Source organism: Anticarsia gemmatalis, chromosome Z, assembly GCF_050436995.1.
Source record: "Anticarsia gemmatalis isolate Benzon Research Colony breed Stoneville strain chromosome Z, ilAntGemm2 primary, whole genome shotgun sequence".
Taxonomy (NCBI): Eukaryota; Metazoa; Arthropoda; class Insecta; order Lepidoptera; family Erebidae; genus Anticarsia; species Anticarsia gemmatalis.
The window spans coordinates 9923698-9939135 of NC_134776.1; the positions used below are offsets into that span (position 1 = coordinate 9923698).

Sequence of the window (15438 nt, forward strand, 5' to 3'; positions counted from 1 at the left end):
ACTTATCTTTTTTTACCTTAGGCATAGTACTCATAACATTTTTATGTTTCATGTTTTATGGGAAATCCGCTCCGTTTTCTTTGTACTTAATTACAGCCACACTTTTCCTGTGTAAAGTCGGGATTCAAACAACCCTTATCCGACTGAAGCATATAATTTACCGTACGGCCGGCACTTCGAAACAATACCTGCGTTCATTTTACTTGCATTTTGCTGAAATATTTTCTATTTTTATTTACCACTATTATTATATTATCTATAACATTAAATAATTAGTAAGCAGGATGTATGGATGTGAATGAAGTACTGGAAGCTTGTAACGATCGTGGCGTTCTCTAGTGTCTGCCTACCCCTATGGGAAGAAGGCGCGATTTGATGTAAGTATGTAAACAAAATTATTTAAAATAAGGTTATTCCTTTCATAGATTTACAAATTTATAAATAGCATTTTATTTATACATAAAAATCTGGAATTTACGAGACAATTCTCGTCCTACAAAAAAGTACAAAAGGGTTTATTAATCTGTATCTTTCAACTTTTTCAAAAAATAATTCTATAGTTAGGAAGACTATCTGAGGGTATGTGAAAAGTTCATTGATATAATGCGTGGGTGTGTCACACAAGCCAACGCCTCCCGGCTTAGGGGTAGATCATCCAGTGAGATGAAAAATAAAGTACGTAGGTATAATGTATTGAATTAAACTATTTTTATAGCTTAAATAGTAGGTTTTACTTGATATTCAAGTAGAAATTATGTAAAACGGGAATAAAACAACAAATATTACTGGAACGAACTACACGAACGAATACGAACTTTACAATATTTCTTTATGACCAAGAGTGTCTTAGGACATTTTCAGTAGCCTATAACAATAAAACACTTAAGTGTTTTAATCAATCAACACGCTGTATAAAACTGTTTTCTCGTTAACGACAAAGATACGTTATATTTTGAACTCATTACTCAATTATTATCTACCAGTAATTATTTTCAGTTGCTTTAATTGATCGCTAATTGATATTAATGACGCCAATAACTGGTGGAGCGGCCTGTACACATAAGTAAAGCTAAGTTGAAGCAAGAAAATACAGTCGATGAGTCGATGACCTACATTAAAAACATTTATATTTTATCAAAATTTTATGTCATCGGAAACTTATATTATTTAATACCCCGACTTACATTATTTAAAAATAAAAGCTTTACAATAACAAATCTTTAAAGAAAACTATCACCGAGTTGAGGGTCGCAGAAATACAGGAGAATATGTAAACTTGTAAGAGTATAAGCTGGTACTGGTACCAATACACCAACATTTAGTCCAACACAAACAAAGGCCAACAGCCAACAAAAGCATCTCACGTACAGGTTACGTGCCTACTCTGTGTCCCTATTCATGTCCCGTGGGTGCTCCTACGATCAGATACGACTCGCCTTCGAGTGCGATCCACGATAGCGTTTCAGAAATGTTTATAGTAAACGTAACCCCACTAAAAAGATGTAAAAAATACCGCCAAATTCTTGTTTATTTTCTATAACGCCTTCGTGGTATTCTTGTTTCAGTTCGACTATTTAATATTGAGCTCCAATCCGCATTGTTAAAACTCTATGTTTATTATGTAAGCATATGATCTGTATTTTGATATTCAATAAATTACTAATAGGATCGACTATGTTTCTTTTTAAACCTTTAGCCTGTTTCAGATCTACAAAATTTTCTTTACGTATACTCCTTTTATAAATACAAGATAGCATAGGTGTTTAATACGCAGTAGATAAATGAAGGTTATAATAACTATGTTATGATTTCTAATGACTGTCAAGACTGTATCCTTAACAGAATGGAAAAATAAAAATGTATGATGTAATGCAAAGAACGCGAACTGGGCCGGGGTACTCCGTGCGCTTTGGTATGTTTTTAGAATACGGACGGAAATTTTAATTGGTGTATTGTCGATGTATGAATGGTGGTCGGTCGCTAATTGATCGGGAGATATGGACGATATCTGAGCGAACGCGAGGTTTTCTCTTAAGGTATGTAGGACTCCAATAAAATATCCACAAATTTATATAAAAGTCATCGGGTTCGGAAACGTGTTTAAAATGAAACGTTTTGTATCACAAAAGCATGAAGATAAAATTATAGTAAGCTGTATAGTTACTCTAAAGTTAGCAACAATGTATTCACTAAGTCGACAATCAGGCAAAACTGTAAATGACTGTAATTTTAGTAGTACGTGGGCACCAAGCGTCGCTTACTCGCATGGCATGGCGTGGGACTCCACCTTTCACCACATTACGCAAACCGACGTCCCCATAACCGCACGATACCACAATCCACTGCACTCGACCACTTCGAAAACTGGTCGCGAAAAAACAACCCACAACTTGCCGACTCCGGACACTGCAAAAACACGCCTTACTAAAATCGGACTACACTATTTAAAATATCCACTACAGTGTCATATAATTTATTGGTCTCTCTCTCCGCTCGCATTGTACACAGTAATCGCTTAATCTTACCCGACAGGTGGTGACTAGCTCCTATTAGGCAAATTGAGTACCATATACGTAAGTAGAAAATTAAAAAAAGACTTGGCTACTTTTTTCGCGACGACTTTTTTCGACTTGGATGCTCAACACTGGTATTTTGCACATGTTCAATGTTGTTTATAAAGGCAATGAATTATGCTGGCTGCCAATTATTTTCTTATATGTAGGTCATGAGCCAATTACATTCGTTCTAAAGTTCCATTAGTGCGTACTTGTTTTTAAATCAACTATCTGTGGCTGCGAGCTGGTTCGCATCGAGAATAAGCTGATACACTATGTAAAATGTCTAAGTAAATACATAGGAGTCTTTACAATAGTAGTAATAAGAGTTTTTACAGGTTACATTATAAAGCTAACCTTTGGGACAGATCTTCGAGGTAAATAGTGGGATAAAGGTTTTTCTAAGTAGTTTAAATATTGTTTAAAGTATAGCCACGGTTGAGTCAATAATGTATATCTTAACGAAGACCGTCTACATATTATATCAATTTTATGTGATTACTTATAAAAATAATAAATCCCTTTTTGAGCCCACACGATGTTTATATTGACACTCAAAAACTAACAGATTCACCGCTTAAAACTTGAATTGAAACATTATATTTTATTATCCTCTTGGCCTTTTATAACCCGACAATATTACACCACATAATCACCATAATAATAAGCGACAAATTTATAAAAAAAAACAAGCCTACCCGCCCCCATCCGACACAAGATTAATGTGCGTACATAAAACGGGAATCAAACCTCGTATTTCGGTTTCCTATTACGTGGGGTGGCACCCTATGCTATAGATATATGGCTGTAAAAAATATAATTATCCTACCAATTTTGAGAAATTGAAGCCAACTACATTTTTTTTCCAGATTATGACAATAGTATTAATGTGGATGTAGCTGAAGAAGTGCGTAGAGATCAATGCAAGTCTTGGTAGTTCTGCTTAACCTCTTTTATAACTGGTAGGTATACTATGAAATCTAGGTTTAAAATTATAACCCCAATTATATCAGTGCCTAATGTTAATCAGAAAACCAAAAAAAACTTTTCGTAACGAAAAAAATTTGAATGAAAATACAACAGTCTCTACATTTAAAGCAAATCGAGGCAATGCCATTTATTGCATATTTAAAAAACCTAACAATCATTAATTTATCTGTTACGGAAAGTCTATGAAACAATGTTCAACCACATCATAACTTCATCACATCAACACTACTAACACTACTGCCACATAAAACATCAAGCAAAAAATTGAAGTACTTATTTAATTTTACGCTCAAACTTCCCACAGCGATTCTTTAGTGAGACAATGATTCCAAAAAGTGCTTTCTTCTGCATAACAATATTCCCATAAGCAGGTTAGTTAAACACGTTACTCGAGGTTAATACTTTAAGATCACGCGAGACCATACAATAGATGAGAAAAAATAAATGGCCGCAACCTTATTACCGTATGTGATTTTTGTGAGTTATCTATTAATCAATATGTTAAAAGAATCTCAACTACTTACTACCTACATGCAATAATAAAGGAATTCCCTGTCGCCATTAAAAGGGCCTAATTCTAGCGATTTTTTTATATCTTCTGATAACTCTATTCGCGGATTCATTTTTAAAGTTTTAAGATGTAAGATCTGACAAGTTCAGTTTTTTTCCAGTTCACAATGCAACGAGAGATTTTGCTATAAGCGGGTAAAACCAAATTGCTCTATTTAATCAATCTATTGACCCCAATAATTTATATTGATTTCGTCTTAGGTTTGCCCGCGGCTCCTTTTACGTTCAATGATGTCACTTTCTAGGCTAAGCTGTAAGGCCAGTACAGTTTAGAGTCGAGTCATATTATTGCTATGTTTTTCTATTAAAATTATTCTGTAAGCGTCGTTTAACAAAAATGTTGTTCCTAATTATTCTCCTTTAAATCTTTCCCGCAGCTCCATGCTAAGGCTCGGTTCATTGAAATGTTAGAGTATGATGAACCTGACATCACGCAAACGGCTCGCTCGCACGTGAGAAACTGGTTCCAGAGCTATTTTAGACCATTAGGGGCCTTTTTAGACTACTCCACCAAATTGGCATACATTTCCACTTTCTTAAAATGTTGCTGCATTTTAGGGTAACGCTTCGAAACCGACGATATTTTGAATTACTTGCTATCTATGTATCATGTGCATTGTGGATCTTTTATTTAATATCAGTAGGTAAGCTATTTTTACCTAAAGAAAATGAACGACCGCAAATATTAATTTTTGTCCACAATTTCCAATTCGTTGGCAACATCTAACAGAGTACTATAAATGAAATATATGTACTTACACAAAGTAGTACTTAAAACGAGACCTATGAAAAAGGCGCAAGAAAAACCTAATGTCTACAGAAAGCTGTTCATCCGTGTAAACATGCTATATTTATGGGTTACATAATTAATAATCGTGCCGACTTAATAAAAGCAAAAAGTGCAACAGTTCCTGTATGTGATAATCTAGTTATTACGAAGTGCTATATTCTATCGCTTCTAAAAATGCAATAAGAATTGGTAATAGATACAGCAGGCGGATATTTTAGGATTAACATGATTTAGTTTTGTGATAGCCCAACTTCGAGATTTTAATCGCGTCGTTCGTACATAACATCTCATTTACGTTACCGGTCGCTCGTCGCTACTTCGTCGTATTGATTTCCTTGGTATAGAAAGTCGTTGATTTCCCTAAAAATGTCGTAGAGCTAAGTATATTCAAAAAACAACATTTAGTTCTTAAAAGTCCCTGTTACACGCAACGCACTAATTTCAAATTTGAGAAAGAATTCCCGTCGCACCGCTTCGACCGAACACTGTCAGATAAAGACAGGTTTTTGTATCTCAGAAAAAAATATTTAAAAAACAAACACTCGGGAAGTCGCTCCGATAATCTGGCGATGGTAAGTGCGGTTTTGACTTTAATGTGTTAATAAAATTGTAAGCGTTTTGTCGGCGAAACGAGCTCGATGTTCGATGTAACGACGAATCCTGAATATAAACGTTACAAGTTCGCTCGAATTGATATTTTTAATTCGCTGTGCATTTGTGAGAGACTCACCAAGGTTGGCAGACATTATTTCCTGGTCTTTCGGCTTCTTTTTTCTAGGGCGGCCTTTCTGCCGGGGCGGGGGCGCAGTCGAGCCGTTGAAGAAAGGGCCTTTAGGAACATCGGTGTCTACCCGGGCAAATTCAGGGGAGGGGTATGGAGGGTAGTGCGGCCCAGGGGGAGGGCCCGCGTACGGTCCCGGGCACATCTGCGGCGGCCCGGGAACTGCCATGTGCGCTCCGTACTCCGGCATGGTTTCATAATGCAGCCTGCGTGGAAAATGCCAAATTAAAAGGAACGATCATTTCCAAAAGCATTTACTTTATTACTTCCTAAAAATATTAATTAGTAAATTAAGTTTGTATTAGGTTAGGAGCAAGGGTAGAGGGTGAAATAGACTGAATACTTTACCTGCAGTACACTGCCGCATCTCTGATACCGAAGGTGTCCCCCTTGTTGAGCGGAGTGCTGCACAGCGCGCAGGAGAAGCAGTGCACGTGGAACACCAGGTCTCTTGCTCGCATCACCAGCTCCGACGCTGAGATGGGCGTGTTGCACCGAGCGCATCGCTTGGAGCCGTACAACCTAAGAACAACAAACATTATAAATTACAATGTTTAATGCATTTATATTCATCTTGTCTAATAATATAAACAGAAAATTGATTGTTACTATATCATCCAAAAATGTCATACGTTATGTTTATTATTTCAAGCACATGGAAAAGTTTTACTTAAAATTTTCCACGCGAACAAAGTCATGGGCGAAACATGCTTAATATAATTATTAAATAAAAAGTTTAGATTAACCAAAAATGTATTGGAAGCAATATTCGAGACGTCACTGGTGTCGTCAATAACACGTTCAGAATATTAACTTTAGCGCAATGTCATTGAACTCCAACCTATTGCATTGGCGCCAAACAGGTGACAAAAAGTGCGAATTGTTTGAATAAAGGCCGACTGTCTAAGTGACGCCCACGCGCTCACAAAAAGGAAATAATTCTTAGGTAAATATTTAGCACGACCCAGTACTAATATGGCACTACGGCTGTGACGATGACATTTACCTATTCACTACTACGATATAACAGACACTTACTGAAACTTTATTTAAGACCAAGCCGCAATACTGCCCATGTGTAAGTTTGTTGTATTAGTTTAGGTCCACCCCTGAAATATTATGCTCTGCCAATTTTTATGCAAAGCTGTTCTCTCGGTTAACCATAAAAGTGTAAAAGCCAAAATAACTCACTTTGGCTTTTATATTTTTACTATACTTCCGTATTACGGAAGGTATGTATTCCAACTTGTCAAGTGCTGAAGGTACACGTGCTACAATACACGCTACACTGCCACTTATCGACCTGTCTATATAAATAATTCTCCACTTATGACACGAGTCGATCTCTTGTGTTAAATATAGAATAAACTTTACGAGGAACGCGGCAGATTAAAAACACAAGCGGTACTTAATTATAATTATTTAAAGAGCCATTACGTAAACGGTTTCCCCTTGTTTCCCTTCATATCGCAAAAACAACGATTGTTGTGAATACTTAATTTCCACACCTCACCAGCCATTTACAGGTCAAGTAGTTATTTATATGCCTATAATTTCCTGAGGCTGTAGGAGTTTCGCATAAGTTATAATATCTTTATTACACCGCACCGTTTTGTATATTAAGTAACTATTAGTTAAGGCAAACATTCTAGTTAAATGTTTGACAATGGTTTTCTTTGAGTTTATTATTTTGAACAGCACACTGCATAGTTCTTGCACATGTTATGAGGCGAATGGCAAACTCACTTTAAAAAATAAAACTTTATTTATTACACTTAGAAATAATACATGAGTTATGAATTAACACTGATTTACGACTAAGATTTGGAATTGATTTAGAACTGACTATGTTTAGAACTAACTATGAACTGACTTAACTATGAACTGAATTAACTATGAACTGTGAACTGACTGTTCGTACATCGAGGACGAGCTTATATACTAATACAATATGTGAAACGTTAACTTATTAGCTAATGGTTTTAGGGCTAAAGTAAATATGATAAGCGAGTCCTGAGAAAAGACAATAACAAAGTGATTAGTAATTATAGTAAACAGGATACATTAAGATGTTTTGATTTAGATGATGTTAAAATATGAGGACTTTATAGTTATATACTAGGTTATAAGGATTTATGTATTAATATGTCTTATGTAATACTACAATGTATGACTTATATGCTATTATAACACCTCCCCCCTTAGAACAAAGATTGGGCGTTGGCGCCTAAACTTTGAGAAGATGGTGGCAGTATTCTTGTAGCAGTATTTTCTTCGTCTTCGTCTTCTGAGATACATGAAGTATTATGAGTGATGGTCCTCATTGGGATACTAATTTGACTGGATCGTCTTCTGGAGGAGTTGTCAAAGCAGTTATTAAAGATTTGTATACATCCTCTTTCGTTTGTACATTGGGTAAATCTATACCATCGACTGAATAGTTTCAACAGGAGAAATGTTAACATGAATATACCCAATATAAAATAGAACCATGAAAAACTAGTTCGGTTATTCTCTAAGAACCTTTGAGATGCTGATTTAGACCGTAAGTTTTGTAGTTCTTGAGAGTAAGTGTCTAGATGATTCTTGATAGTTTTTAATGCATCTAATGGTACATCATTGATGGCTATAGGAAGTAGAGTTGGAGTCTTGATGTCTTCGGGTATTACAAAGCAATCTTCAGTTCTGATGTCGGGCACGATGACTGGATATGTGACATTGTCTTCTGATGACTGATATGCTGACAGAGTGCTGTATCCGGTGTGGAGTTTACAGCCCTCAGTTAGATTTATGATTCCGGATCCTTGAAGTTTGTGGTTGGAAATTTCATTCAGACATTGTAATACACAGTGAGTATCCTTTGTTAAAATGTAGAGCCACTTATTGTTGCCAAGAGGTTGAAACGTTTGAATTTCGGCAGGAAATGTTGTGGTTGTACAAGTCGTAGGGATTGTTGTCGATTTACTGAGGAGGATATCCATCTCGCAGATTGGTCGTGCTGAAGAATCGTAGATCACGAGGTCTTTACAGATGCTTTTTCGTGAAGCGTAGACTTTGCAGTTGTTCAGCAAACTCGTTGAGACATATCTTTGTCCACTAGGGTTAGTGGCCAGGTAAGTATGCTCAGGGATAATAGTTGAGTGGAAAGAGGAATTAGGATGTTGGATAGGAATTGAATATATATGATATAAAGTTAAAGGATCATTCTGAACTAATGGGAATTCTAAAATATAAACTAGTCGATCAGAGAAGACGTAGGCTGATAGATATGAAGAATCTAGAAGTGTATGGATGTTTTCTATAGAGACGGAAGTAACTAATCTTTTATTCGTTCTTAATTTATTAGATAGTAGTAATTCATTATATAATTTTTTCAAGGATATAATAGACGGATGGATAATGTTTGATTTAGCAAAGAGGATACTTGTTAGGCAGTCATTGATATCGTTTTCGAGATTTGTAGCCAATTCAAGAATTTGTATAGTAATAGATGTAATATCTTCAGTTATCTTTAAATTAAACACTAGATTTTCGGTTTTGTTGAAGTAGTCATTTAAGCGACGTATATTTTCGTTGATAATTTGTTCATCGAATGATATTTTAAATATGGTTTCATTAAAGTTTTTTATAGTTGAGCTAGTAATTTGAATTTGTTTTTGCATTAGTTCAGACATTTCTAGATTTTGTTTCTCGAGAAGATCTATGTATTCGTTGTAATGTTTGGCATCTTTGGCATCAGGAGTACCAATGAGCCATTTTAAAACAGAACTCAAACCATCTAACAGTTCTCTCTTTTGGCGTGAATTCTTACCTAGATACATACTTAGTTCTGAGAGTCTATTTTCGATTTTATTTAAGCTAACATTAAGATAAGATTTAGTTGAAAGAACAGTAGGGAAATTCAAATGTTTAAATGACATAGAATTAAAATTATTTGAAAGTCGTTGTAAGGACTCATAGGAAATGAATAGGGGCTTCAGAAATACCACGGTGTCCTGAAAGTGGTTCATCGTGGAATGTTTTAAGAATTTTCGGAATTTCTTCAGGTTTAGGATATTTTACTTTGTTTTCGCAAATGATAATTTCGCAATTATAATATTGGCCTAGGTATGCTGAAATACGCAGTTGCTCATTATTTAATAATTTACAAGTTGTATCATACTTAAGATCGGGAATATAAAGAGTATCTATATTATGGTGTTGTAGACAGGACAAAAGTGCTTTGAAGTAAGTTTCACTGTCCCAAGGATCGAAATGGTTGGGTCTTGTATAACATAAATAAAAATTTTGCTTTTCACTAGAAATAATGTGATCTACACTATAGAGTGATTTTGGTTTATCTAGGTTGACAGGTGCGCATAAAGATAAAGCTTGATTTAGTAAATTATTATGGTCAGCGTGATTACAAGATATGGGTAGAAATATGTTTTTATGTCTAGGATCTAATAATTGATTCGGTGAGATTTTTATAATAGAAGGATCAAAGCAATTAATATCAGGATCTTGTAAAGAAAGGAAATGTTCATAATTAATTTGCATATAGTCATCTTCATCGGATGGGAATTTATTGTCATTGCGTTCTACGTGGTCTGAAGGACTTGGACTATCTTGAGTTAAATCGATTACGTTAGAATTCAAAATAGGAGGTCGGGATAATGCATCTGCATTTGTATTAAATTTACCTGATTTATGAATGATCTCGTAGTCATATTCTTCAAGTTTTAGTCTCCAACGGACTAAACGACTACCGGGATCTTTGATACTAAATAGCCATTTAAGAGGCATATGGTCAGTTACGACTTTAAATTTACGACCGTATAGATATGGGCGGAAATGTTTGACTGCCCATACGATGGCTAAGGCTTCGCGCTCGATCACTGAGTAATTAGATTCGGCTTTGTTTAATGTTCTTGATGCGTATGCAATAGGTAGGTCTTTGCCTATTTCTCCTTGAGAAAGTATAGCACCGATAGCATATAATGAAGCATCCGTAGTTAAAATAAATTCTTTGTTAAAATCTGGATATTGAAGAAGGGGAGTTGTGGTTAAAATTTCTTTACATTTATCAAAGGCTTCTTGTTGGCTTTCACCCCAAATGAATGGTGTGTCCTTTTTAAGAAGACATGTTAAAGGTTTAGTTAGTTTACTAAAGTTTGGAATGAATCTGCGGTAATAACCTGCAAGACCTAGAAATGATTTGATATCTTTACATGATTTTGGAATTGGGAAATTTTGAACTGCTTCTACTTTACTCGGATTAGGTTTAACACCTTCACTTGATATAATATGACCGAGATATGCTACTTCTTTTCTCATAAATTCACATTTATCTGGTTGGACCTTTAAACCATGCTGCTTAAGGCGATTAAAAACTTCGGTTAATTTTTGCTCGTGTTCTTGAAGGCTTGATGCGAATACCACAATATCGTCAAGATAGACAAAGCAACGGTCACCTTGTAAACCTAAGAGAACATTGTCCATGGCTCTTTGGAATGTTGCGGGTGCATTTTTCAATCCAAAAGGCATCCTAAGAAACTCATAGTGACCATATGGAGTGCTGAACGCGGTTTTAGGTATGTCTTTAGGGTCCATTTCGACTTGATGAAAACCAGAAGCAAGATCTAATGTAGTAAAATAAATTGAATGACCTAATTTGTCTAGAATGTCTGTTATGTTAGGTAAGGGATAACTGTCTCCGATTGTGATTTCGTTTAATTTGCGGTAGTCTATCACCACACGCCATTTTTGTTTTCCTGAAGCGTCTAGTTTTTTAGGTACTACCCAAATGGGGCTGCTCCAAGGCGATGTGCTAGGTTGAATTATGTTTTGGTCTAGCATTTTTTGAACCTGAGATTTGACTTCTTGCTGATGTACGTAAGGAAACCGATAAGTTTTAGTGTTGATAGGAACATCTGAGGTAGTTGGAATTGTATGTTTTGTATGACTTGTGAATGTAAGAGGCTCATCTTCTATATAAAATATATCTGAGAAGTTGTTGATGATTTTATCTAATGACTGTTTCTCTTCGTTATTTAAATGATCTTGTCGAATTAATTGTTTTACCTTTAACCTCTTATCATGGACGTTGTATTTAATATTTGTTGAGTTAATTGTATGAATATTCTGAGATAAGTCAATAGTTTGAAAACTCGTTGCTTTAATTATAGGAATATTTATTAATTTGTCTTTGTCACTAGTGTTTACGCATGTAATTAGAAATTTGTTATTTTTGACTGTCACTAGTGCGTTTGGAATAGTTATGTCTTTGTTAATTATTTGTTTGTCTATGATTGCGGGACCATTCTGTACATCATTAGTGAGACATGTGATTACTGTTTCGGCCCTTGACCCTATTAACTGGTTTGTATCTGAGGATCCCTTTGTGATTTCACCTATATTGAACAATTTATAGGAACGGTCTCGTACACGCATTGTTTTAGATTGAACATGAATACTAACATTAAATTTAGTCATAAAATCATTACCAAGAATTCCGTCAACTTCTATGTTAAGATTAGCTACATGAAATTTAAACTTAGAGAAATTGTCTAGAGCAATTTGTGCTGTGCCAAAGCTTTGTATTGAAGAATCTTTTCCAGATATACCAACTATAGATACGATGTCCGATACATCTAGAGGTGCGTTACCAATCTTTTCCTTTTTGAGGACAGAAATGGCTGCGCCGGTATCTATTAGCATAGTAACTGGGTTGCCTTCAATATGGAATTTGCAGTGTAGAAGATTTTCAGGAGGTACGTTTAAAGAAGATATTCTGATGGATTTCGTGATCTTTGATTTTGTTGAGTTCAGACGAGATTTAGAATTAGATTTAGTATATGATTTACAATTAGATTTAGTGTCAGATTTAGTATCAGATTTAGTATTAGATTTAATATTAGATTTAGTTTCAGATTGAGCGTCAGATTTAGTACAAGATTTAGGAGTAGATTTTTGCTTAATACTAGAGCTAGAGTTATTAAATGATATAGGATTAGATTTAATTATTGTTTGGATTTCAGCCTGAATACATGCATCGCGAAGTTGTGTCCGATACACTGGTAGACTTGGCGATGTTTGAGAATCAGTCTGAGTAAAAGCGTCGCGAAGTTGTGTCCGATACACTGATAGACTTTGCGAAACTTGCGTGTTTTTTATGTGTCCCCGATGGACTGGTCTAGAAATTTGTTTTGTTATAGCTGGAGATCCTCCAGCGGGACTTGATTTTGGATCATTTTTGTCTGGACATAATATTGAGAAGCGGTTTCCTCGGACATGTCCAGATCCGGGGCCGCTTTGGAGTTTAAATTATGAATTTTAGGCTTAGGAGCTGGAAGCGCACGTTGGTTTACCTGATTCGACTGTAGATTTTTATAATTGTTAAATTGCCTTTTTCGGCACTCTGAAATTAAATGACCTGGTTTTTTACAGTAATTGCAAGTTTTACTGGTATTTATATGATTATGATTTGTTGGTGGAGTTGGGTTTGTTAACCGAAACATTTGCTGTCGAGCACGATTCATTGCACATATTTTCTCCTCTTGTATAGCGAAACGGCCTGCTTCAGAAAGAGTTGTAAAGCCTTTGGTTCGCAACATTACTCCTATCTCTGCGCTTATACCGTTAACGAAGACGCTTAAAGCTGTTTCTTCGGTAACCGCTAATCTACCGTAAAGAGTACTGTCAGTGATTTCTGTGCTTAACTTTTCGACTATTTTACTCCTGCATAGATCTACTCTATTAAAATACTGGGTTATAGATTCATTTGGTTTTTGAAACATAGATTGAAGTTCTAAATTAAGATGCGATATGGTTTTTACGTTTGAAAATTGGCTAATAAGAGAAGATTTCAATGCTGCCCAGTTATTATATTGTCTGCAATGGATATTTGATGCTCCTACACCAGTAATGTTATTCAGGACGTACACTAATAGAATTTGCTTTTGATCCTCTGTGGCTAAATTAAAAGCTGAATCGCAGGATCTGACGAATCCGTAGATCTGATCAGGTACATTTGTTTCGAATTTGGGAATTAGTTTGAGGAGAGTCGCTATATCTAGAGAAGTTGAAGTTTCGCTTTTGATCGACATTTTGTAAAAAAAAAAATTTTGGTAAATATACGAATAATAAAAAGGTTAAAACAACTTGGATAAGATTTAGGAACTAGGAGTTAGATTTAAGGATTTCAGGCAAGGAAATAGAGCATATGAGTTTGGCCACTTACCACAGTAACATCAATATGTTCAGGAGCTGCATGTTCGGTGAAAACTGTTAAAAGCCGTCGGCTACCACACGATGACTGGGCGATGCTGTCCCTACGTGAGTTTCGTCTTCACAATTGCAGTATCCTACCGACTGCGCCAAATTTTTTATGAGGCGAATGGCAAACTCACTTTAAAAAATAAAACTTTATTTATTACACTTAGAAATAATACATGAGTTATGAATTAACACTGATTTACGACTAAGATTTGGAATTGATTTAGAACTGACTATGTTTAGAACTAACTATGAACTGACTTAACTATGAACTGAATTAACTATGAACTGTGAACTGACTGTTCGTACATCGAGGACGAGCTTATATACTAATACAATATGTGAAACGTTAACTTATTAGCTAATGGTTTTAGGGCTAAAGTAAATATGATAAGCGAGTCCTGAGAAAAGACAATAACAAAGTGATTAGTAATTATAGTAAACAGGATACATTAAGATGTTTTGATTTAGATGATGTTAAAATATGAGGACTTTATAGTTATATACTAGGTTATAAGGATTTATGTATTAATATGTCTTATGTAATACTACAATGTATGACTTATATGCTATTATAACACACAGCTTTTCCATACATACAAATAATAAGTTTTTGTTTACTACTATCATATCTGTTCCAAGGCATTTTACATATCCATGTATCAAATCAGAGCATTCATAAAATAATTTAATCAAATTGTATCAATATGGAATTATAGGAAAGGTCAAAAGTCACAAGGATAATGAAGTGCAGATGAGTAGATTACAAAAAACCTACTACTACTTACATGGAAATCTCTATCTACTAATTGTTTCCGTAAAATACGTTCCGTGTGATGCGTACGATGCGTACATGTGCCCGCTTACCTTTACAGTAATAACACTCTTCGCGAAACCCACAAGTCTACTTATTAGGTTCTATTATAATAATTCGATGTTACCACGCAAATGGTGTTTTGTATTCATTTCTTAGAGTTAGCATGTGATGTAGATTAGATAAGGGTGGGTTTACGATTGTTGTCTCGTATACCTATTTAGTATGTATAATGCCACTGATTTTGCTTAATGACACGCGAATTTAGTAACATTAAGCCGGTGTGGGTCGAACTGATATACCTGAGTGCAAAGTTGATTACAAATAAATAAAAAAGTAAACAACTTTGACCTACCTGGGTACAATTTCGGAAATATATAATGTTGATATGAAGCAGTTATTGGCAACTGGCACATTTGTATTTTTTATATCACGGCATCAGGTAAAGTCAACCAGCTGTCATAGCAACTCTACTAAAATCCAAAAGGGAAGATTCCTTTTTAAAAAAATTGGGAAAGACGTTATCTCGGCTCGGTGTCCAAAAATAAATGTCGTACTGTAGTGACCGGTCGAGGCCTTTGGTTTTAAAATGATAATTAAATGCATCCGGCGGTCTCGAGATCCAAGATAGCTGGTTCTACTCCCGAGTGAGACATCCCCTGTGGTCCCTTCCCTATCTAGA

The 15438-nt window shown here is 35.3% G+C and overlaps 2 protein-coding genes across 4 annotated transcripts in view; both read right to left on the minus strand.

Moving 5' to 3' along the window:
• The window catches only part of ap (apterous), an 83810-nt gene that overhangs the window by 23513 nt on the left and 44859 nt on the right, over positions 1-15438 (minus strand). For all 3 annotated transcript variants that reach the window (XM_076134508.1, XM_076134507.1, XM_076134510.1), the window contains 2 exons: positions 6035-6208; positions 5636-5892 (listed from right to left, as the gene is read on the minus strand). In XM_076134508.1, the coding sequence (XP_075990623.1) occupies positions 5636-5892; positions 6035-6208 (431 nt within the window). The remainder of the gene's footprint in view (positions 1-5635; positions 5893-6034; positions 6209-15438) is intronic.
• On the minus strand, positions 7577-9654 carry LOC142986184 (uncharacterized). Its single transcript, XM_076134506.1, has one exon. The coding sequence runs from the start codon at positions 9604-9606 to the stop codon at positions 7888-7890; it is 1719 nt and encodes a 572-aa protein (XP_075990621.1). The 5' UTR covers positions 9607-9654; the 3' UTR covers positions 7577-7887.